Source organism: Necator americanus, chromosome I (assembly GCF_031761385.1).
Source record: "Necator americanus strain Aroian chromosome I, whole genome shotgun sequence".
Taxonomy (NCBI): domain Eukaryota; kingdom Metazoa; phylum Nematoda; class Chromadorea; order Rhabditida; family Ancylostomatidae; genus Necator; species Necator americanus.
The window spans coordinates 2,750,056-2,775,864 of record NC_087371.1 but is presented as its reverse complement, the minus strand read 5'-3'; the positions used below and the strand labels follow the sequence as shown (position 1 = coordinate 2,775,864).

General features: G+C 36.6%; 3 protein-coding genes across 4 annotated transcripts; 2 read left to right on the top strand and 1 right to left on the bottom strand.

Moving 5' to 3' along the window:
* Positions 1-3,637: 3,637 nt before the first annotated feature.
* RB195_004292 (uncharacterized protein) lies at positions 3,638-7,918 on the top strand (the record flags this gene model as incomplete). Of its 2 annotated transcripts, none has more annotated exons than XM_064181961.1 (5): positions 3,638-3,751; positions 3,823-3,951; positions 4,036-4,180; positions 7,514-7,577; positions 7,636-7,918. In XM_064181961.1, 5 exons carry the CDS (start codon positions 3,638-3,640, stop codon positions 7,916-7,918), a joined length of 735 nt encoding a protein of 244 aa, XP_064033328.1. The 2 variants fall into 2 exon arrangements, with proteins under 2 accessions (XP_064033328.1, XP_064033329.1); XM_064181962.1 differs by having other exon boundaries at positions 3,668-3,751.
* Positions 7,919-10,756: 2,838 nt separating this feature from the next.
* On the bottom strand, positions 10,757-17,040 carry RB195_004291 (uncharacterized protein; the record flags this gene model as incomplete). The annotated part of the gene is made up of 12 exons (XM_064181947.1): positions 10,757-10,891; positions 10,954-11,094; positions 11,194-11,286; positions 11,626-11,697; positions 11,862-11,930; positions 13,227-13,358; positions 13,416-13,500; positions 14,888-15,040; positions 15,104-15,262; positions 15,317-15,438; positions 15,511-15,622; positions 16,988-17,040. The coding sequence occupies 12 exons, from the start codon at positions 17,038-17,040 to the stop codon at positions 10,757-10,759; spliced, it is 1,326 nt and encodes a 441-aa protein (XP_064033327.1).
* A 4,363-nt stretch (positions 17,041-21,403) lies between these two features.
* Positions 21,404-24,169, top strand: RB195_004290 (uncharacterized protein; the record flags this gene model as incomplete). Its single annotated transcript, XM_064181931.1, has 7 exons — positions 21,404-21,427; positions 21,711-21,759; positions 22,027-22,112; positions 22,254-22,344; positions 23,091-23,182; positions 23,323-23,413; positions 24,150-24,169. The coding sequence occupies 7 exons, from the start codon at positions 21,404-21,406 to the stop codon at positions 24,167-24,169; spliced, it is 453 nt and encodes a 150-aa protein (XP_064033326.1).
* Between the last annotated feature and the right edge of the window lie 1,640 nt (positions 24,170-25,809).

Genomic DNA, 25,809 nt, shown 5'->3' with positions numbered 1-25,809 from the left:
GAAAATGAGGGATGCTCATAAAAAGTAATTAATGAGCAGAAATTTGTAAATCTCAATCAATACCCACTAATTTAATTTCTTCATTAAAAGATCTGTTTTATTTGAAAAAAAGTCCTATCCTCTGAAAATTAAATTTTCTGTCTCTACTTCCTTTACTTACTTCCTTAGAAGATTGAGTAATTTCGTCAAAGACTGCATATTTGAGTGAGTGTGACAGTAAATTCGATTTTTTTTTCCAATCCTGTTGTAATTCATAGCGTATGCACGTGAGTACATCTGTTCTGGGTGGCTAAAAATTTTTCATTCGTACCAGGCCGCTAAATATGTACTTCTTAATATTTCCTATAGGTATTCCTAGAAAACTACATACAGTAAGTCATTGAAGAATATCCAGCAATTGATCGATATTTTTTTAAATATTAACCTAACGAACAAACTTGACATCTTCTTATTGAACGGTTTATTACGAAGTTCACTCTTCGAATATTCGAAATGGCTGAATAGTCTTGTCTCTTCGAATAATTCGATTCGATTCTGCGAGTAAGTGAAGATTTTGAATTCTTTGGCGACTCGTTTGATTTTTATTTGATACAGATGTATGAAAAATATTCATAGTACGATAAAATCGCTAATTCTTTGATAGGAGATGAAAATAACGCGCTCACACTTTTTTTTGATAACAATCTGTGTTTCCCCTATATATCTATCTCTATTTTTTTTCTATTTTTTATTTCCATTTTTTTTTTCAATTTTCTCCTTTTTGTTGTGTATATTATATTGATCTCTATTATAAAATTTGGATATTAATCGATTCGTATACGCGAGCTCTATCGAATCGATACTACTCCTGAACTTTTAAGACTCTTAGAAGTCCTAAAAGCTGCCACCAGAACGTTTATTGAAGAAAAAGACTACCTGGGACTTTACAGGCTTGGCTGATTTGAATTCCAGGCACTAGGACGTCTAGTATTATGACGTGAATATTTTATATGAAAAGTAAAATTATACGTAGAAATTCGTAATGTAAATACCTATGCGATCATCTTACCGTATATTACAGTTATACATAGTTTAATAGTTTTGAAGATGTTTAAAAATCTGAATGAAATTACAAGTTTCAACCTCATGAACAATTAGGATTGATAGCTTCGAAAAATTCTTTCCTATAAAGTCTCGAAAGAAAAGTTTATTGTAGGAGACCGTTGCCACTTGATTCTCGGCCCAAATCCTAAGATTAAACAGGATTTTCTTTTTTTTTGTTCCTTTTTTTGTTTTCGTTGTTTCCGAGACTTTTTTTGATTTTTAGGAGTTCGTAAATCGTTCGCAAATTAAATTTTAATCGTTGGTACCCTCTCTCCGTCTACAGATTACTTCAAAAAAAAAACAGTTCCCTCACTATGAATTTTTCCAGTTTTTTCCATAATATGTAATAGTTGCTGTTAGTTTTGAAACTTTAAAGGAGAAAACGTTTTATGTGATTTTACAAGGAGCTTTTTTACGATTTTTGCAAAAATTTCTTCAAATATCAAGTGGATTTGTTTTTTTTTCAGGAGGAAGAGACCTATTGAATAGTATTAATTTCGAAAAATTCGGGATCATTCAAATTTTTATCGAAAGTCTCTACGGAAATTTTTCACCATGTGGAGGTAGCGGCCCTCCAGACACCTTAGACTAGAAATCGAGTTATTGCTGCATTACCTCGTTGATTAATAGGTCATTTCCTCCTAAAAAAAAAAGGCGTATCGACTTAATATTTGAAGAAATTTTCAGTAAACCGCAAAAAAAGTTATTGCTGCTGCATTAATTACTGTATTCAATAAAAATAAAATTACTCTAGAGAAAAATGTTATGCTTAAAGAGTGATATTCTTCAAGATAATCTGTTTTATTCCTGGAAAATTATGGAAATTATGGAAATTCTTGGAAACTCTTTAAACTGAAGATTCTGGTACCGAAATTGGAACTCTGACACCCCAACTATTAGCTGTGAGCAATGTTTTGCTTCTAGAACACCTGGAAATAAAATAAATGGTAAATAAATATTATAAAAAATAAAATAATTAGAAAATAAAAGAAAATGTTTTCCGTTATTTTTATGGGATACTTTTACGCGTTACTACTTTTACGGAATTTGATCTATACATTTTTATAGGGATCTGGAAAACACGGCACATCCAGACGCTTTTTTCTGTTTGAAAAATTCTGTTAGAGCTTTCCGTTCCAACTATTTTTTTAACGTAAATTTCAATTATTCTGTTATCTACCAGTTTTTCGACTTAAAATTGTACAGCTTGTGGATCTAACCCATTATTTGGGTGGATACACGTGTTCTACGATTGACCGCACATTTATGAATTCTCTAAATTCTTCTTTAAAAAAAATGTTGTATAGAATTGAGAGCGGGCATATCATGTACGTATGTATGTAGGATCCAGAATAAATGTTTTCTGAAAAATTGGCCTTCTTAGCCGTAGGTGAAACTGTAAAGAAAAAAATAGGAAAAAAATTCTAGTGGTGTTTTTTCCAACGAAAAAAAAAACTAATACGACAATAGGATAATAAATCGGAGAAAGAAATATGGAAAAAAGATTTAATTTATAACTGATTCGTCCAATGTTTGACAGGGTTCTAGTGGTACTTTTCAAAAAAAAAAAAAAAGAAAAAGAAAAGAAAATTAATGCAATTATGCTTCTGCTTATGCCTCGAAAATCTGAAAAATTAGATTAGAAAATCAAAGAGAGAAATTCGGAAAAAAAAAATCAATTCGTGGGAAAAATGTTCAGTATTGTAGAACTTGATGTCCTTGTCCATCGCAAGGATTTTCCTGCTTTTTCTCTGCTTCTTTTCATTTTTTTTTCCAAAAATTGAGATAGTTGATTCTGTTTTTCATAAAGGTACACAATCTGACACTTTGATTCACACATTTCATTGCGATTCACTGATTCATCAAAAATTAATTTATTTTTCTATTTTTATTATTTATTTTTTCATCTTTATTTCTCATTTCGTTCTACTTGTTCTGAATCGTGGATTCTCTTGTTGTGTACAATGTGCCTCCATTGTTTTCGGAGTATGCCGTTGCCCCGTTCTTTTGACACTCGAAAATGAAAATTTCTTCCTTTCCCCTATCAGCGCCCACTACACGTATGGGGGAATTTTAATTATGACGCGATATTCCCCGTGAATTTACGGGATTTTCTTCCAGATTACTAATCTCGCGCGCGCGCGCGCGAGAACCGCAGTCACCATTACTACGGACTACGTAACCAAGCGCGCCATCATCATCGGAATTGGCTAGCCTCAGGCAATTGACCCACCCGGCCGTCACCTGTTGTACTTAATCACCAACCACCATTCATTCCTACGTTGTTACGGATCGTATTCTAATCCACCGAGATCTGTGAACCTAGATCAGAATATCCTGAAACATATCCTGTTCTCATTCTCTTCTTCAATGTCGATGACGCAGGGAAAGAATTTCCAGAAAATTTCCCCTGGAAATTCTCCTGGAACTTTTCTGAGTGTGTGTGTGCGTCATCGCATAATCGTTTCTCCCCCTCTCATTCTCTTTTTTTTTAACACACATAGAAATCTGTGACTCAGAACCTCTTGTTCCTGTTCCGTTCCCGAAGTGGTGTATGGTTTCGCGCGAGACTCACGTCAGTCATATGATGCTACGATCGTTGTGCGGTTGTCGAACGAACAAGGTCGACGATAAGGATGTGGTGATCGTTAAGGATTACCGGGATACGGTAAGCGTTCAGTACCTTTTCCATGGATGGGAAAGAAACACATTTCCAGCTAGAAACACTGCATTTTTCAGGTTTTCATCTACGCATCGAATAAAATTCTCGCAAGATCTTTGATCGGTGCATTGTTTAAAACGTTAGAAAATAGGAATCTGAAGCCGACTGGGATGAATATGGTCAAATCCACCAAGGAACTTGTCCAGGTTCAGATAAATTATCGAATTTGTGCTCATTTTTCCAGAACGACTTCGTTTTTCCAGAAACCTTAACACGAATTTTCATTTCAGAAATCCGGAATTCTGAAGAAAACTGGAAAAAGTAGTGCTTATGTGGATGAGGTGTGTATAGTGTCGCTTTGGCACGGGGAGAACATCTTTGCTCAAACTGTTAGCGCCATCTCAAGTTTTTGCAGAAATTATGCATTTCTTCAAGGTAAGAATTTGTTGTTTTCCATCGAAATTTCTCTTATTTCCCATTCAAAAAAGCATTTTTGAGTTAGTCATAAAATAAAGCTGTAAATACCTTGAATAGGCACATTTTGAATAGAGTAGAAGCTTGCACTATGGACTCCACAGTGAAAATGCACAAAAAAGTACCAAAATCAAGAAAATATAAAAAAAATATTGAACAAAATTTTAAAAAAATGTAAAATAGATATCCTATGGAAAAAGATCATTATTTGAGTAATGTGATGTTTTCTGTGGTGTTTATGTTTTTGTTTTGTTTTCAATCGATAGAGTTTTAAGGTTCAATCGATAAAGTTTTAAGGTTAACAAATGAGTAGAAAAATATAGAAAAATAAAAAAATAAAATAAAAATAAAAAAGTAAAATTCACAATGAGTAGGCTGCTTGTGTAAATCAACCACAGGGTTTTTCTTTACTTACTTTAATTTCCTTTACTTACTTTACTTTATTATTGTTGCGTTATTTTTCGCTTTTTTATTTACTTTTACTCCTAGATTTGAGCGCAATTCAATCTCGTAGATTTCTGTTCCATTGTGATCTACCGCAGTTCAGCTTCGATAAAGTCGCAAGGTTTAGTCGCGTGATCGCGCTCGCGTGCGCTTTCGATTGGCGTTCATACTACATGCGCGGCGCGCTAGGGGACAAAAGATTTGGAGAAATCTGCACAGATGTCAGTCCACATAATAAGGTCGTTGGAAATACGGGGGAAAAATAGGTAGAAAAAATTATGTAGCATTAGAAAACATATCGTTATAAATAAATAAACACAATAAATATATTATATATGAAATTTCTTTTAACATACATTGCTTTTTTACGAGTAATACGTGAGGTGGATGCTTAAAATGGCTTGGTTGACAAATTGCTGATCAGTGGGTACTGTAATCAGTGCCATAATACCGCAAACCAGACAGTGGTCGTTGCGGGACCAGATTCGACTAGCTCTTTCAACCATGTAATAATAATAATAATAATAATAATAATAATAATAATAATAATAATAATAATAATAATAATAATAATAATAATAATAATAATAATAATAATAATAATAATAATAATAATAATAATAATAATAATAATAATAATAATAATAATAATAATAATAATAATAATAATAATAATAATAATAATAATAATAATAATAATAATAATAATAATAATAATAATAATAATAATAATAATAATAATAATAATAATAATAATAATAATAATAATAATAATAATAATAATAATAATAATAATAATAATAATAATAATAATAATAATAATAATAATAATAATAATAATAATAATAATAATAATAATAATAATAATAATAATAATAATAATAATAATAATAATAATAATAATAATAATAATAATAATAATAATAATAATAATAATAATAATAATAATAATAATAATAATAATAATAATAATAATAATAATAATAATAATAATAATAATAATAATAATAATAATAATAATAATAATAATAATAATAATAATAATAATAATAATAATAATAATAATAATAATAATAATAATAATAATAATAATAATAATAATAATAATAATAATAATAATAATAATAATAATAATAATAATAATAATAATAATAATAATAATAATAATAGTAACCATGGTAATAATGGTAAAAGAAAAATAATAATAAGAAGAAGAAAATAAGTTTTAAAGAGTTATGAGATGAGAGAAGACAAATATGACATCTATGCTACTTTTAATCAGTCCAGAGCAAACACAGGAACTCCTCTCCCTTTCTCTCTTTCTACTTTCTTTCTTTCTTTCTTTCTCTTTCTTTCTCTTTCTTTTCTTTCTTTCTTTCTTTCTTTCTTTCTTTCTTTCTTTCTTTCTTTCTTTCTTTCTTTCTTTCTTTCTTTCTTTCTTTCTCTGCATTGTGTTGATCTTCGGACCACATAGTACTGTTCCGATTTCCGAAATCGTTCCCGTTGTGTTTTTCCTAGTAGTAGTAAAGGTTAGAGCTTCTTCCCTAACACCAGCGCCATAATAAAGAGAAATCTTAACGTCATCCTCCAGCCATTGGACAAGAATTCCGATTTCCGGAAATTTACCATCGTTTTTCTTTTGCATATCTGACTCATCACTGATTGCACATGGTAGTTTTTATTTCCAAAGCGTTCATCTGGAAACATTAGGGAAATGAAAACATTCTGATTCATCATTCGTATATGAAAATGATTTTGATGACTAGTTTCACGGAAGGAATACTAATTTTTATAGGAGAAAACAGAAAACACCCCTATAGGGTGGGGGGGGGGGTCAAATTTCTAGTGCAACCTATTGATGTTAGTTAAAGTTGTGTAAAGAAAAGACCCAGGCATTTTTCAATGCGTTCACGCTACTGTAGAAAGAAGAGAAGAAAAACAAAAAAAAATTTCGATGCTATTGGCTTTGCTTCAGCTAAAGCCAGGAAAATTCCGCGATTAAAATTTCTGGATATCTTAAACGTTCAAAAAAATCAGTGTTTACATTTTCTCCCCCAAACTTTCTTTTTTCTCTTGGGACAGTTTAGATTCTACGAAAACAATTTATTCAAGTATTTCAATTTAAAGCATAGATAGCGTGGAACAAAAATAACAGCAGCAAGCAAATTCTTTTGAAATAGGAATTAAAAAATAATAAAAAATAAATAAAAATTAAAGTAGTACTTAAATTTGAATTTAATTTCTATTGAAACTTCTAGAAATTTATTTAATTTTTCTTTTAAAAACTTTAAACTTTAACTTGACTGATTACTTAAATTTTTATTTAAACGTTCTTTTATTTCAAGTTTTTTTGATTAAAACAAAATTACATATTGATTAAAACCAAATTACATGTTAACAGAAAGAAATGTGCTGATATAAATGCTCCTTTTTAACATCAAATACTATACTATAATAATATAAAAATAGTAATAATGAAATAGTAAAATAATAAATAACAGTAATAAATAAATAATAAAAAAATAGTAAAATAATATATCGAACACTTTTTTTAATCGTTTGATGTTCACATTGTTTTTTTTTTGCGGGAAAATTGACAAAATTTAAAACCATACTTTTTTTTGATGTCAGCTATTCAAAACGACCTTCACGTGCCCTTTCCTGTAACCTCATTCTGCACCTTAAATGTACTTCCACTGAAATGTTTCTGTTCTTTGTTTAAACTCTGAACGTGCTCCATCGCATGATTTCGATGGGGAAAAATTTGCACCTCTGCACAGAACGGCGTTTGCAATTATTTTACGCTGTGCTGATAACGCTTCCAATGTCCATCACGTCTTTTTTTTGTAGGTATAGATGTGATCATAACGGATTCCACAAAATCGACCCGTAAAGAAGCTGAATTATGGATTAAGTAGGTTCAAATAGGCTCAATTTCCAACTCGGATATTTTCTCACCTTTTCCGTTTCAGTTCTGCTTCGCCTACTCTGCTAACGATTCCAGCTGCTACGGCGGAAGAACCGCCAGCGGATGGCGACGATCCTCCACCAAACTTGGAAGAAGAAACCACAACAGTTATTGAAGCGGCCGAGGAGCATGAGAGGCCCGGATCCCCGTCGTTACATCATGTACAGGATCCTGACGATGTGGTGCTGATTCGAGAAAGTTCGACAGCTGATACGTTACCTGTAGACGAGAAAGTGGAAAATCCGCATGTATCCTTGGTTACACCGCCTCCGAATCCTCCATCGTAAGAAGAGTTCTTCAGGAAATGTACGTTTCGCTTATATCACCTTTCTGTATACGCTCATTTTCGTCGTGCCAAATCCTACATCCTTTTTTTTCTGTTATTTTTTTTATTTTTTTATTACTTTTTTATTTTTTTATTTTTTATACACCGTCCTTCTTTTTTTCCCCACACGAAATTTGTAAACTTTCGAGTCACAAAAACTGCAGAGAGCAGGTACTAGTCAAGTCAGGCCTTTGAATAATGCGATTTTTCTACGATCACGGATGAGCGAGTTTTGAAGAAGGGCATTCCACCGAAAACGAAGGGAGTGAACTGTAGAAAATGAATGAGAGTATGCCTTAGATATAAAAATTTTTTGTGATTTTCATAAGCTGTAGATCAAAAAAATTTCTTTATTTTACTTTTTGAGAGTGAATGAAACATGGAATATCGGATTATTCAGAGGATGACTCAATATCTACACTTTTCCACCGATATTTTCTTGATTAATCTGTTTCAAACAACTACAGTAGCGACCAAAAAGATGAGATCAGAGATATTTTCCAGAAATAATTTTTTCCAGTTAAAAATAGGGATAGTTTTTGTTGAATGCAGAACAGATCAACTTGGCTGGTTTCCAATCGCACTGAATGGCAGGACCTCCATCCCTGAAGAGATCATACCACGGAACTAACGATGCAGAGATTCCCGTGGGCAAATGTAGAGTTCGGAACACAGATTATAATTATGAGCATGACCACGCTCAACTCCTCATAATCGTCCTGAAAAAAGGCGTGAGAATCGATTTATTTCCTACGAAGCACCTTAGAACGCCTCCGCTCCACCCTTGTACACGCTCCGGTTCCCTCAGCAGCCTATTTATTGATTTTGCTTAGGTAAGAACTGCTAAGGAGACCTCATTGATTCTCGACCGCTCGCTGGAGGATGCGACGCGTGCGCAGGGATGTAACTTGCAAATTACCTCCGAACGTCCGAACGAACGCTATCCTTTCCTGGAAAGATCCCAACATCGTCAACGTTCGTGGTACGCTGCGTTTAAGACCGCGCTCGTTTTGAGTGCAACCGCTTACGCAATATTGCACCATAAGTCAGGTCTGAGGTTAAAAAATCGATTTTTTTTTTGTGAGGGTAATTCGATAATTTTGAACAAGCTCAGTACATCTAAGCAGTAAAGGAACACTACTATTTTCTGTTATTCTCTACTACTAGTACCAGTAAGCTACTCTAATTCTTACTGTACGAAATTTTAGAAACATTACCAAAAGCAAATAAAACCCTCCTAAGCAGATCCTTGTCAAAAAAATTCCAAATAATAACGTAAAAAATGGTTGCCTGGGGCGATCAAAAAGAACAACTGAAGTGAATTTTCTAGGATCATCTTTTTTGGTTGCTATTGAATTTTTGGAGAAAAAAACACCAATGAAAATCAAAAGTTATGTGAAAGACTCTCCTGATTTCTTATTAATACGTATCGATTGAAAATGTTTACATATTGGCGAATCACTTTCATTTTTGTTCGTTTTAGTGATATTGAGTATAACCTAAGTTACATTACTGTATTCTATTTACTGTTACAGAGGAGAACGTTTTTTTTAAAATTAATGTTTTACATCCCATTGTATTTTATTCCTATTTCGATCTAATCGCTTAAAAATGCCATGTGATAAATATTTTATCAATATATGGCAACAATTTTGTTTCCAGTTTTTTTTTCTTTCAGTGACCAACCTCTCTTATGACCTCTTCCTCTCTTATCTTGTGTTCACCTATGACTTTTTTTCCATTCCAAAATCTCCTTAGGTTTTTTTTTCTAACTGTTTTGAAAAATCCATGGAAAGCGATGAGTTTATGAAAGGAATGTTCGAGAAGAATTTCGCTGGTCGTTATGTAGGCGCTGGGAAAGCTGTAGGAATTTTTGTATATTGAGATGTGTTGATTCAGCTTCAGAGACGAAGGAAGAAGCTTCAAGATCCAATTAATCCTTACGCTATGTGCACCATCTGAGGATGACGCGGTAAGAGAGCCCTAGAGATACTCGAAATTCGTCGCGGGACCTCAGCACCTCAGCATGAAGTGTGCAACAGGTTCTAGAAGCGACTGAATACCACGGGTCCCGAGCGGAACCACCGTAGGTGCGAAAGATGACGGATCCTCTACCTGAAACTCAACCAAATCATATCAACGTTTCTCTTTTTTTCCTCTTCCCGGGACCGCCCGGTCTAACCTTCACTTGTTCCGAGATTCAGAACGTCACCTGTAAGAGATCGTCCTAAGATTTCAGTGACCTCAAGAATGACCTCTCCGAGGCTTCTCCTTGACAATCTCCTTTCTCATAGAATCGTGGCGTTGAAGCCTCGGCCAGTAAGTAGTTTGATGTTCTGTACATTTGTATTATTATATTATTGATTATTGATTAGTGCCCAACAAATCGGAGAAAGTTTAACGTATACGAAGAGGTTAAAGTAAAAGTAAGAAATAGGCAATTAATCAACAATGAATCGTTTCTTTTAAAAAAAATCAATAAGTCGCTCGAAAACATAGAATTATTTGGAGAAGTCAGTTTTGAATGAATTTCAATTGAATGAATTTGAATTTCAGATCTGATCCGAGTTATCCTCTTTAAGGATGAGATGCTCTTTTTAATCAATTTATCGGGTGATTTTCAAAAATTACAGTACTCAGGAGATCAGTATAAATTTTTCTTTAAGGCTACACCCTTTCCATGCATCCACTCTTTTTCCTTATTTCTAAAGCTAATTTTCCATGAAAAAAACAAATCTTCCTGGTCATTTCTGTGTCTAATCTGAAGCGAGAAAGCTTTATTTCGATAGAGATACGAGTATCAACGTACAGAAGGCATGGGTCTACCACATATAAAGTTATGCAATGGAATAGACATAAATCCAGCAAAATTTATACCAATTGAGTCTCCTACGGTAGCTACTGACAGAGAGTATTCACGTACGTCAGGTGGGACCTGTAATGGACACATCAACTATTACTACAACCGTGGATTTCCCCGCCGGACTGTAAACCCACCATTTTATGGATTTTGTCGAAAGTATTCACATATGCTGCACCTCCTAGTAGACCTTCGAAAACAATAAGGCCGAAAATTATCCCTATGCTAGGTACGAACCAATAGATGGCTTCGAAGAAAAAGAAAAAGAAATTTGAAGCCTAAAAAATAGTTACAAGGGAGTTGAAAAAATGAAAATAAATAAATAAAATACGAAAATAGCCCAGAAAATCCCAGAAAATTTGCAATAATTCAAATACCTGAAGAACTGGCAGCAAATAAAGTGACCATGTAGGCAAAGCGAAGAGTTTCACGGAAGACCGTGATAGGAATACTCCGAATTGATACAGTACCTGAAAATTTTCCTTCCTCACTCTCAGAAACGGGGAAAAACGCAAAGATCCTGATAACTGATAGGAAAATGACCCGCCGTGACGCTGCGATTGGAGAGTGCGGGAAATTCGACGCGACAATAAGCTCTTATTTATGTAAATTACATCAGACTCATAATTAATGTAATTAATGCATGTCACCTTTCAGCAACATGTAGTAATAGATTTAAAATAAAAAACATTAAAAAAGGCTACACTTAGCGGAACTTCCACTGTTAGAAATGAAATTTATGCAGTGTTTCGTAAGTGTTTCCTAGCTCATTTTTTTCCAGAAAAAAAATCCGCCAAAAAAAGGCGTACCTGATACCATCGATACTGAGCACCCAATGTTAGATGAAAACCTTCATGACAATTAAATATGACGAGCTGCGTCTGAAACAGAACGTGTTTGTTTTATATATTTTTATTAACGAACTGAGGGTGGAAAAAATTAATTAAAATTTAAAAATTTAAACAGCGAACTGAAGGTTGAAAAAATTGAAAAAATTTAAATAGCGGACTGAGAACGGAAAAAAATTGAGGGGATAAACACTGACCACTCCTTGATTTATAAGATATTCTCCAATGTAGACGAAAGACAATGGTATCATGAGATGCAGAAGAGGCTGAAACGTCCGTATTTCTTCATACTGTGTTAATGCATAAGTGACGGTTTTTTTTTAAATTAGAGCTGAACTGGTGAAAAAACAGAGTGTACCATTACGTAATAAGTCGTTTGAAAGGGCACTTCCTTCTCAACAAGATAATGTTTTTGGTTTTTATGTTTGTTCAACCCTTGTTGAGTTTCAGATAAGTGTTTATATCACCTGATTCAAGTGGTTTCTACTGCTACTGTACCTCCTCTCGGGCAAAGTTGGCCGGCAGAATTGCTTTGCCGGGCTCGGTAGCAAAATGCGCGAGCTCCTCCCGCGAAGCTCCGCCCACTCGAGCGCGGGAAATATAAGGGCGCCGCTTCCATCAGTCTTTGTCTGTTTCTATTCTGTTTTGATTTCGTAATACAGTTGGCTTGGTTACTTTGGCTCATCGTCTTTGTACTCGCTTTGTGCGCATGCGGTGGTACTACGTTAGGTATCGTGGATAGGTGGAAATATTGCGCACGTGCATGGACGTGATGAGAAAGTGCAGTTATATGGGAGAGAAATATCACTCGAAACACAACGTAGTAGGGAGAGTTACGCCGTCGCTGTAAGCCTCGGGGGCTCGCGGCTAGAGCTAGAAGCATGATCCACACATTGTTTTTTCTTCTAAGCAGCTTCGTATAACCTCTCATGCGTTAATAACAGCGAAGACAATAAACGTACAGCAATGCAGTACTGCAGCAGCAGAGACACGAAAGACCACCGGCCAGAGGCAGGTACACGTCGGGAAAATCGGGAGAGAGCCCCTTAATGTGGGACAGAGCCCCAATTCGCTGCAGCTACTACAAAGCTGTTTATTGTTCTTCAAACGAATTTGAGTCACACACACACACATTTTCTTGGGTTCTGATTTCCGCTTCATCGCTAACAACATTCTTTTACAGACTATATGTAAGCACATACATATTTGAAGGGTGTAAATAAATAAAAAATCAAAAGAAACAAAGTCGAACCGCTGCTACAATGCTCTGAGAATGCACTGCAAATCATTTCCCTATTTTCCATATATGTACATTACGACACTGCGCGTAGGACACGCAGGCAGAATTGTGGCAGGTGCGTCATGTCACTCGGATACAACATGAGTATCGGCGTCTTTGCGTGCCGCTGATGTCAGTGAATGGTCATAATTCATTGTAATTTGTTGTTTTTCTTGAAGTTCTAACGTACAGCCTATATAATCGCCACTGTCCTATTTTGCACTAGTAAATATGCTAGAAAAAGACGTGATAGAAATGCTTCCACTGCTAAGTATAAACGAACCACTATGTGCTGTATTCGCTCGATGAATGTCAACTTCCTCTGTGGCACTCTTAAATGTGGCTTACTGCTGTTGTCCACAGGCTCCATAGGCTTCTCTTCCTGCTCGTCTTCCGTTTCACAAACTTCGCGTTCCTCAAATAAAGGTGATATTATCAAATTCAGTCGACAATGATGGAGATAGCAACTCACATTCAATTCCTCTGGAACTATCCATGTTTGAGGATCCCATCCTGGTTGATGAACGTCCTTTGGTACGACTAGCACGAAGAAGTATCTTAAAAGGTTCTTTTGCCAGAAATCGCTAATGCTTGAACGAAATGGCTTGAAAAAGATACGGTAGTAAACAACAACCAGAAATTCATTTAATTGTTGATTCTCCGTTGTTGTGATAGTTTGTTCTCAGGGTAACTGCCCACACTTTTCGTTAGTCTTCCTACTTTCAATTTTATAGCAGAACGGTCAAGTATTAATTTTACAATTAAAATTCCGCAACCAAAATAACACGGCTGAAAAAAACGTTGCTAAACCTCCATTAAATACCTAGCAAAAATTGTCTAACGACATTAACGTGCAGAAACGTCACAGAGAGTGATTTATCCGCGCGTACATTTCATCAAAAAAAAGCATGAAAAACGCTAGAAAGAGGCCAAAATGGAGGTGGAACAGTCAAAAAGGAAATTTTGTTGGATGGCAAACTTAATCGCAACTGTTGGATTTTCTGATCGGAATTACTTGAAACAATGATGTTTAAATCTCAACCAAATATATCGTTTCATCTCTCAGTACTCTTAGTTCTCATTTACTACTCTCTTTCTCCGAGAATCTTTATTGCAGTGAAACAGGCTCCTTTGGAACGAGCTCTACGAAAAATTCTCTTTCTTTTTTTCTTCTCTTATTTCGTGAACGTTTGAAACAAATTCTATATATTTATGACCTCTCCTATGCAGTTTTTTGACCGCGCCCAAGCACTTTCAGCTGTTGTTTCCTTGAGATCCTTGAAAAGTTAAGGAGTCAAAAGTCAAAGTGTCATAAAAGACCGTTCAGTTACAACTCAAAAAAAGACCCAATAAGCGCTATTCACTTCAAGTCAATTGGAAAATTTCTTTAACGTCAGAGATCAGGAAAAAATAAAGGATAAAGAGTCTGGCGATAGTGAATCCTCTGGGATGCGCCAACGGGTTTTACTTCAACTCGTTGAGGTTTACGAACGTGTAACTGGCCTATACAATTAATTTCGGTAGCCAGGCAATAATCAAGTCAGTGTTTTCATCCGCTCAGGTACGTCTGACACCAATTTATCGAGCCCGGAGGGATGAAAGACCTGGCTGACATTAGGGCGGTTTCCAACCATCGACCAACCGTGGAGTCGCAGCGAAACTTCCCACCGAATGCGCTGGAGATAAAAAAAGTGGAGAAAAAGGAGTGAAAAGTGTGTAGCAAACCGAATTTACATGAAATGAAGAAGAATTCGTACACGTTCAACTCCTTCGACTCAATTACATTGAAAAACCTCAAAAGTTAATCAGTCATGATCCCAAAAAACACCACCTACAAAAAAAAAGACGGAAATCCGAGGAGAGCTGAAAACAGCTTGAAAAGGAAAAAGTTACAAGAAAATGAGAAAAGTAAGAAGAAGTACATAGTTTTTTGTAACGACTCACGTAAGTATGAATAGAAGCGGTATGAAGAGTTGAATCAACAAAGCAACTTTCGGTTGTAGATCACCCATCGATCGATCGGTTAGAAACGCGTACGAGAAGGATCCAAGCAGACCGGCGGCACCGGTTCCCGATGACCATGCAGCTATTGCCAGCCTGGAAACATCTGTGGAGCAAAAAGTGGCAATCCTTATACCTTTATCCAGGAATAATCCATACGTAGGATAGTGAGAGGCCAGAGCAAGATAACTGATCTCTCCAATTCCTGATCCAAGAGCGGCGAAACTAACACCCGCCAATGACATGGGAACATTTATGGAGAAGGCAACCATGAAATAACTTGCACTTTGAAGAGCACACACTAATAAGTGACGGAATCTGAACAAATATCCAGAATTTAGAGATCATGGACACCTTTGGGAGAAAACCTACACGAAAGGAATTCGATGCATAAAAAATGGAAAAGTAAGTTTCACGAAGAGTGATGGAAGATTATCCGCTAATAGAACAGCTCCCGTAGAAATTGCGGTACAATGTCGACCAGTGATGTGTTCCTTAAAAAACTCATTTTTTCCAGGATTATTTTAGGGTAGTCCAGTAAGAAAATTAAGGAAATTAAGACAAACCTCACAATTCTGTATTTGTTTCGTGACATTACCACCTTCTTGAAGTACCATAATATCTTCGGCTGCGCTCAACATAATTACATACCCGTAGTTGTTGCATAGTCCGAAAATCCTGGAGCAAAAGAGAACATTTTCTCATCATTTCAGATCGGACTCAAATCATCGTTCATTTTGATCTAAAGCACAATTTTTTCACGACACCCTTCTTTCAATATTGTTTTCATCGTTTCAGATGAATGTCATTCCCCTCCTGCAAAATCCTCGAGTTTTTTTCTCCGTGGTGAACACAGCGTTAAGGTTTAAGTGATTTATTCTTTACTAAGAAATAATACACATTTATTTCTAAAATTTTCTCAATTTCTTTCCGATCCTTGAGAGTTCGATTCCAAAAAATATGCAGTAAATTCGATTTTTAAAAGTATAAAACTCACTTCTTCAAAGAAAAAATTTTTATGATTGAATAGTCACGTTTCCAGTAATTTTGTGGAAAAAATCGATTATTTAAATTTTTTTATTCTAAAACTTCTCAAACAGATCTCAAATAAAAGGATAGGAATAAAAAATAATAATAAATAATAAATAAAAGGTAAGAATGCAAGGATAATGAGGCCTTAAAATTATTCGAGCATTCATTGATCGTTTTCGAATACTGTGTATCACAGAAGTCGCATCGCGACTACTGTACGGTATCAGGAAAAGGGTTTTTAATGAACCACAGCAGTTAGTAGATTTGGACGGAGAAGTGCTCGTTTTTGACACAATCACCGGAAAAAAATTAGGGAAATTTTTAAGGAAAACGCTAACATAGCACTGTCCGATATGATTCTACTGCGTATTAGGAACACTATATGAGTTTGCCTTGGATTTTTAAAAAAAAAAAATTTTATAATCAGCGCTCCGCACTATTCGTAACAAATAGCGTCTGATACGCACGGGACAATTTTTCCAATCCTTGGGGGAAATTTCTCTGACTCTTCAATATACCTGTTGTTAATACATCCAAAATATGTGGAAAAATTACTCAAAACTCTGAGAAATTCTTCATCATTCATAAACTCGATGAAAAAAAAAACATAGAACTTGGGGATATTTTGGTTAGGTTCAGGGATTTATGCAAAGACACGCATCGATCTACAGCACTACGCTTACATGTCCTACAAAAAAAAGGAAATTGAAAAAAGGAGGTTGAAAAAAAGATCGGAAAAAAGGGTAAAACAGAGATCAGCATTGAAAACTATTCGAGTTTATGGAATTTCCAGTTTTTTTCCAGTGTTTACCATGGAGTAGTGCATTTATTACCTACATTCCCTCATTTCAAAATCGATAGCTTTCATTTTTCTCATGGATCTTAGTTTCTTATAACACGTGCCTAGATTTCTGACAGCAAAAAAAAAAAATTAAAAATTGCCCTAGAGATAGATCCTCGCTGCTAAACATAAATCTTTTTTTTTTGTTAACTCCCTCTCTCTTTACTCACCAAAATGCTATGATATTCCTTATCGTTGACCAATTCCATTTTTTCAGTGACATTAGATTATTGCTGTAAAAGTTAAAGAATTTGAAAAATTAAAATCACGTGATAAAATAACACCACATCGTAACCACAGAATCAGAAGCCGTAAAATAAAAAACTGAACAAGAAAAAAACGAACTGTAAAGAAAGTAACCATGATAAGAAGGTAGCACTAATGCCTCGTGACAAAAAAAAACAATGCATCCTCAGCCCTAATTTTTCACATGAGTTCTTCTGGATCTGATTCTTCTGGATAAAAATTTTCACCTCCTACCCCTGGTAATAGCAGAAAAATCTAACCCGAAAGAAAATTTTTCTATCTATTTATTTGAAAATATTGCTATTGGATGAACACAACAAATAAACAGACAAATAAAACAAATAACAAACAAATTTCAAAAAGAGGTATGTCACAAAACGTTTTTCTAATTTAAAAGAAGGAAATTAAACGAAGATTAATCAGAAAAATCTTCCCATGTTCCGATTTTTCCTGATTTTTTCCAATTAGTTCTCGCAAAATGCTAAAAGAAAAAACACTCTAGTATAAAAAATCGAATGTTGAAAAAAACTATGCTTATCATATCATTTACTGATGGTATGTCTCATTGAAAAAAAAGAAATTTATTAATTTTTGCTCTCATGCAGAAATAAACGTTTTGCCCTACGCAGAGTTTCCGCGATAAAGAAACGAAGTGAATAGACACAATGAAATCTTTAATTTATGATGAAAGGACTTTCAGAAAGATTGTTATGGTACAACAAACACTTTCCGCCCTTTTTATAATTACCTGGAACAGGTTGTTAGGGTGAAAATCTGTTTATGACCTTTGTGTACTTACGTGAAACAGGTTATTTACTGCTACACAAACCTTTATGCTCTTTCTGTATTACTCGAACTTTCTGTATTTCACGATTTCCAGAAAATACTTCGAGTAATACAGAAAAGACATAAAAATGTGTATATTATAGTGTATTACTGTGAAACCTGTTTAAGAACTTTCCCTAAGCATCATTTATTTAGGAAGATTCCGAAATCGATCGTAGATCAGAATTGTCAATTCGGTACGCTGATCGAGGCGAAAGCGAAAGAAATTTTACGGCTACTAATGCGTCCAGTAGTGGTCTGATTGTGAAGCTGCGGAAAGCATTCATGACTCTTATCATTAGCTATTAAATGCTCCTTTCTTTGCATAACTATAACTACTGAGAGGAAAAAGAATGTAGAAGTACATGATTAAAATAATCTATTTTATTGACGTGCGCACAAAATATCTAGTAATTAAAAGTAACAAAAAAATTAAAATTGCTACGATCTGGGAACAAGGAGCGGTGTAGCGCAGTCGGTACGAGGTTCCGCTATGGTTACAATCGATCGGAGGTTCGAATCCGCTCAAGTGCAAACCAAGCCTTACTATCTAAGCCTCCTCCATCCCCACAGGGATTGATCAATGCCGTGCACTTCATCCTTTATCCTTTCAAGGTCTGGGAAAGTAGAAAAAAGAAGTGAAAGTGATGAAGAAGTACTAAATTGTACAGATGTAAAAGTTTCGAAAAAAAAATCCATTGGAAAGACAACTGAATAGAATTTAAATAACTTGTACTTGAATATCATGCTATATAACAACGCTCCTAGTCTGTCACGTGTGTGCTTGTATACGTGTGGAAAGAAATTGCAGAAAGTAGAGAGAGTGAGACGGGTCCCACAGCGTCGAGTTGCTGCTCCAGTGCCAGAAAGCAATAAGATGATTTAGACGGTTCCCACGGCATCACGTTCGTCGCCTAGTGCCACAAGACGATCAAATGGGGGTGAGACGGGTCCCACAGCGTCGAGTTGGTGCACCAATGCCAGAAAACAACAAAATAGTGTGAGACGGGTCCGACAACGTCCACTTGCTGCATCGGGACCACATTCACCCCACAGTATTAGATTGGTGCGACGGCGTAAAAATTGGAATTCTCACGGCTATTGCTGTAGCACTATCGCACAATGATCCCAAACAGATTTACCAAAAACTAATTCAAAGGTTGTGAACAGTTTCGTAGATATGATAGCTGTATATGTTGCGTTTGATCCTTATGTACTTCTCCGTATATCTGTTTCGTTGCACGTTTGCCACATTAGGTTGGTAACATCCTTTCTTTATAAACTAGAAAAATGCATGCAAATGGCTCCTTGAATAGTAAAAGCTCACTCACATGGGTGGTGAAGTTCGTGAACTACTCATACGGATGGGAGACTACGGAGAGGGGGGGATTCCGTCATTTCTTCCTAATTGCCTTAAAAAACGGCATCATTGTTTTGGCGCACATTTTGTACAAGAGGATCTGGTTGAGCGTTTTGTGGTATCTTGGGCGTTTTTTCGCAATTGAAAAATGGACGGAATACCTCCTCTCCTATTCCATCCCTATAATATCCCCTAAATCTCCCTCAGATTCGTGGGGTGATGCCTTTAACCTACCCGATCTAACGTACAACCTTAAAGGCATCACCCACGGATCTGGTGCGGTACGGGTTTCATGTGGGTTATACCTATACAGGGTTGTAGATCGTGGGGAGAAGGGGATTCCGTCCATTTCTTTCTAATAGCCGTAAAAAATGCCCCGGAAGATATGGCACGTGCACTGAGCCGATGCGCTCCAATCGAACTCGTTGTAGAAAATAGCGAATCTGGAACGCTTAAAGCGACGCATAGGACAACGACACCAAGGACCGTATCGCCAGCGTGAGCTTCTCGAGGATGCTCCCGATGGGAACGAAGTCTAGATCAACTATCAAAGGTAAGGCTTACTCCTTGCATGGGTTGAGAGCTGCTTTCAGCTGCCCGACGCTTACTACGCGCCGCATTTTCCGGGCCGTTTTTTACGGCAATTAAGAAGAAATGGACGGGATCACCCTCTTCCCCACAATCTACGACCCCGTTCAGATATAACCCCCCTGAAACCCGTACCAGACTCATGGTTTGATGCCTTTAACTATACCAGTTCAGTTAGGACATCCACTTCGTTGAATGCTTAGCACGTCATTCTCTGCGAATCATATGGGGAGAGAAGAGAAATAAACTAATACTTCGAATTATGCTTTCCAAATTATGGCGATATCGAAAGAGTATAGGAGTAAAACCAATTTCGAATATCCTCCAGATGCTCTATTAACGACTCTATTAATAAAACTATGAATACCATCAGCGTTTGCATTTCTTAAAAATGAATTAAAAAAGAAGAAAAAGAAGAAGAAGTTGTAATGGAAAATACAAATCTGTAGCAAAAATTTACAGAAAGTACCACTACTTTTAATTTTCATTGATCAGTGAACGCGATCGAAACGAGCACCACAAAAAGTTTCGATAACTCCTTTCATTAACCAGACGAACAGCCTTTTTATTAGTAAACGAAGGAGTAAAAGGAGTATAAATAAATGTAAAATTCAAAAGGAAACCTTCCGTGTCTGTTACGAGGTCAATAGACAAGGAAATGACCATATATATGTAAATATTTCAGTGGAAAGTTATAGATTACATCAATATGTGAGTGAACAAAGAAAAACTAGTAGCCGAAGTCCTTCCAGCGTCCTTTGGTTGCGCTATCGAAAAAAGAACGACACCCAGTGCACTCGGAGACAAGGTGCGACTTTCTTATCTCTTCGCTTCTTTAGAATTCCCTATCTTAACACCAGAAGCTGAATTTTATTAACACATGTTAAGCAGCAGTTAAGAAGAAAACAGCACATCTCTACGAGAACGATAGAAATTGATCGGGTTGATGCCAAAGAGACAGAATTTCGCATGGAAATGCGCCATCTAATGTGATACATAGCTGGAACATTGACAAATAATTACAAAATAAAAACGTGCTAAGTTTTGAACACTAGATTATTCCATTGAGCTTATCATTGTCAAGCAAGATCTCAAGAAATAGAGATCGACATTTTGAGGAGGGAATAAAATTGTTAATTCAATTTTTCAGAACGATACCATTGAAGAGATCTGTGCTAAGAGATAAACTTCTTTATTTTCACTTATCGCACAATGAGTGGTTGCTGTTTTTTTTTCTCAAAAAAAAAGAAAAACTGTCAATCAATCTCCATTGTCCTAAAACTTTTCCTTGGTTCCATATTGTCCCGAGCATGGTTAGCGAGCAATTCGGACAAGATAACGATGAGATTTTTGTTGAATACGAATAAATAAAATGCATATAAATATTTCGAGGCAATTCCTGAATGCTTCAGTTTGCTATTTTACCGCAATTGCTTCTTCTCACCAGCCTCTGTTTTCTTTAATGCTTAAAATTTATGGATACACATTTCCTGTTGTGTTTCTCGCTATCCTTGTTCTAGAGGAATCCGACTTGGTTTCCTTTTCTTCACACACGTGATCTACCACCATGTCGAAGGTTTTCACGGTACTGGTAAGGGATTTCTTACGATTAACTTCAATTTCGATATTTTTTCGTGAATCTTCTCCTGTTTCGGTCAAACCAGAGTCAGACGCGAACGCTTTCAACCGTGCTGGTGTGGTGCGTGCTTTTTGACAGCAGGTCATAGTGCACTGAAGAATCCGCAATCGTAGCGAAAAACGCTGATATCGATTAGTCGAGAAGACATGGCAGCAGCGACCGCCTGGTCGGCAACGCTCCGCATCAGCTTGGTTGAACGCGTTTGACGATGACTGTAAACGGTCGATGATTTCAGGTTTTTTGTGTGATGATTCTCCACTTCTTTGTTTCCGCGTATCGCTACAGTGAGTCGCTTTCACAAGGAATAAGATTACCTGTCATAACAAAGTCATAAATAAAAGAAACAGCAGAAAATCCCATCGGTTCATAATATGGGACGCATCATAAATGAATAGAGAGAGAGGGAAAGTTAGGACAAAAATTAACAGGAAAGTCAGATAGTAGCGCTACCTTCAGATCTTCATATTCTAAGATCGAGAAAAATTTATAACAACCACAATTTTTTTCTTTATAGCCATCAGCATTCTTGATTTCATCAGTTACACGTTTAGGGCCTTGGACAAAGTCATCATGTGATGATAATAAGGTGTACAGAACTGGAGATTCATGCGAGCCTACCTGCTATGGCGCCTCTACAGTAAATCCTTTTCTTCCATTTCAACATTTTCTTATTCTTATGCTTTCTTATCACGGTACAGGAAAAACCAAAAACACAGATTGCAAATGCTCATATATCTAAACTACGACGTTCTGGAATACAACAAAATCTGCTTTTTAGATCTGCCCACGGGAGGTTATTTTTGACTGTCTCTGTGACAAAGGCACCTATCGCACCCTTGACGGCAAATGCGTTCTCGACTGTTCGGATGGTAAGATCCATTTTATTTTGCTGAATTTTTTGCAACTGCGAAGTCATTGACTACAACCTCTCCATTCCTCTCCGAAAATCTAAGCGGCTTGTGTGTTTTAAGAAAATTCTCGACAATTGTTCGAAATACGTGCTCGATCGAGTTCTTAGGCAGTATTATTGCTCAAAATAAAACCACAAATACTTTTACATAGCGGTTGCGATCGCTGTGGGACCTTCGCGGACTACGGCGATGATTGGTGCTAGCGAAGGTCCCTCGCTCCGAGCTCAGCAGTACACACAACTGCATCGAGCTTCACGTCGTTTCGCCTCGACTATAACTTTACAGTTATATGCAAACGGGGATAGTTTGTGTCGTTCTGTAGTGTTCTTAACTAAGTAAAAAGTAATTAAATGACGCGTTTGACGATGACCGTAAACAGTCAGTGATTTCAAGTTTTTTGCGGAATTATTCTCCACTGTTCTGTTTTCGCGCATCGCTACAGTGAGTCATTTTCACAAGGACTAGGATTACCTGTCATAACAAAATCATAAAGAAAAGAAGCAGCAGAAAATCCCATCAGTTAATAATAGGGGATGCATCATAAATGTATAGAGAGAGGAAAAGTTAGGACAAAAATTAACAAGAAAGTCAGTTAGCAACGCTACCTTCAGGTGTTCAATTCTAAGATCGAGAAAAATTCGTAACAGCCACATTTTTTTCTTTCTATCTATTGGCATTCTTGAAATCGTCTGTTACACGTTTAGATCGATTGGCGAGAACATTTTCAATCTGTGGCGAAAATGAGGTGATCGGAACTGGAGATTTATGCGAGCGTAGCTGCTATGTCAATATTGAAGTAAATCCTTTTCTTCCCGTTCAACATTTTCTTACTCCTATGCTTTCTTATCGTAGTACAGGAAGAACAAAAACACAGATTGCAAATGATCACATATCTAAACTACAACGTTCTGAAATAGAATAAAATCTGGTTTTTAGCACTGCCCACCGGCACATGAACATGCCTGTATCTGTAAGGAAGGCTTCTATCGCACCCTTTTCGGCAAATGCGTTGCCGACTGTTCAGCCGGTAAGATTCGTTTTCCTTTGCTGATCTTTTAACAACTGCGAAGTCATTGACTGTAATCTCTCCATTCCTCTCCGAAAATCTAAGCGGCTTGTGTGTTTAAAGAAAATTCTTGTAAATGCGTTCGAAGTACTTGCATGATCAAGTGGTTATGTAATATTGGCGATCAGAATGAAACCTGATTACGTTTATATATCCGATGAATCCTGGTTTTAAGTGAGCTCTACAAAATATTTGAAAGTCGGGTTTTAATCACAGTAGTGGAGAAAAAAAACGTTAATGACATGACTCTCGCAAGGGCAAGTAAGAGCAACGTGAAGTACGGTGTAGTTGGCTTTGTTCTTACTGCCGGTGTAGCCGTTAGCGGCCACGCGGGACCTTCGCGGACTACGGCGATGAATGGTGCTAACAAAGGTCCCTCCGCCTTCGATACTTACCACTGCGCTCCGCCGCACCGCTCCGAGAGCAGCAGCAGCACACACAACTGCACCGATATTCACGTCGTTTCGCCTCGACTGTAACTTTGCAGTCGTATGCGAACGGGGATAGTTTCCGTCATTTGTTAAAGAACATTTATTAATCACATGTCAGCTTTCTAATTTTTTTTTGATACTGATGTTTTAGCTTTAGCAGAAATCAAACTAATCAATCCACCTCCTTTTCCACATACATTGCGGAAACAACAGTAAATGAACCAAAATTCAGCTCTGTGTTACACTTGGCTTGACAAATATTTCAGATGAGTTCTTTGGTCGTTGATCGTTCACTGCTATCGCCTTCACTCCGACCACACTATGCAACCTTTTTCGCCATGAGAAGCCAACTTGGGGTGAATAACTCATATTATATTCCACCGAGCATAAATACTTCTATTTCAAAGCAAAAACACAATCACTCAAAAATTCCTCATAGCATCCATTAGTACGTACATACACAGGTATACCGGCGTATTTCTACAATACCCATCAATAGATCAATATGTTCAAAGACAAACCACACTATCTCTTTGTATTCCACGCCGCATTCGTTGAAAGAAATCAGATAAACAACACACGAACTCATATAATCGCCTCTGTTGTAATCCGCACATACTTTGCAGTTGCAACCAGTGCAAATACGACCACTTTGTCAAATTTACGCATCAACTTTTGTTTAAGATTCAGAGGATTAAGCTCGTTAACCTCATCAGAAATAAATGTTACACATCATCTTTTTCATGTGCACCAAACAAGGAAATAGATATTATTGTACTGGCACTGAAGCAAGAAGTGTGTTTCCAGAATCGGAGCGTCAATTGCATTCAGGGTGAAAGCAATAGCTACCGTTGATATCACTCGTTGTCTCACATTTGAATGACAACCGCTAGAGAAAGGCATTAAGCATATTCAAACACAAACATATAAGCCAACGAGAGTAACGTTTTTATTTCAAGCATAAGTAACTGAATTTACTGTAGACCATTCCACACCGGAACATCAGTTGCATGATCACAAACTGATATTCCACCGTTGTATACAGTTTCTGGAGCACAAGGACGCTCAAGCCATTTTCCTGAAAAGACATTCCTTTGCATAAGAAAGAAACATCCTGAAAACCAACTTTTTGAAGCCATCAGTTATTAGTGACCATTATTGCCACCACTTTTAATTAAAAGCAGCACACCACGAAGCATACCTGGGGTGGTACGGATTTCAGGTAGAGTATCAGTTTACGGGGTCGTAGATTATGGGGACCGGGGTGGTTCCGCCCATCTATCCCTGAATCACTGCAAGCGGCCGCCTCCAAAATGGTGTTTTGTTGTTCTGTATAACACCCTGAATGCTGTTTTTTTACGATGCCTCCTATTGCAGCGCGCCACCTTTGCAGGTCCCTTACTGCCTATCGAGGGAGTCTGATTTGATTATAGAGGAATAGCAGGGCGTGGGCGGCGCAGGAGGTAGAGCGTTAGAATATGTGACGATATACAAAACAACAAAACACCATTCTCGTGGCGGCTGCTTGCACTGATGCAGGGGAGAGATGAGCGAAATTGCCCCCGTCTCCATAATCTACGACCCCGTATACGGATACTCCACCTGAAATCCGAACCACCTCCGTGGCATGCTGCCTTTAAAGCTTGACGGTGGAATTTTTACTATAGATTATTTGTTACCTTAAAGACTATCACGGAGCCTCTGTGGGCAAGAAAAGAGTTCAGGATGTGGATTAAAAATATGTGGGTGGCCATGCTCAATTTCCACTTACTTTTCTGAGAAGTAACGCCCGTTTGTACGAAGCAAACGAAAACGAGCCACTCTCATCCACGTGTCGCGTCTACGATCGAGGGGTAAAAATCAATCAGGTCTCTTCAGCAGCCTATTAAGCCATTGAATAGGGCGCCAGGTGAACAGGAACGAATG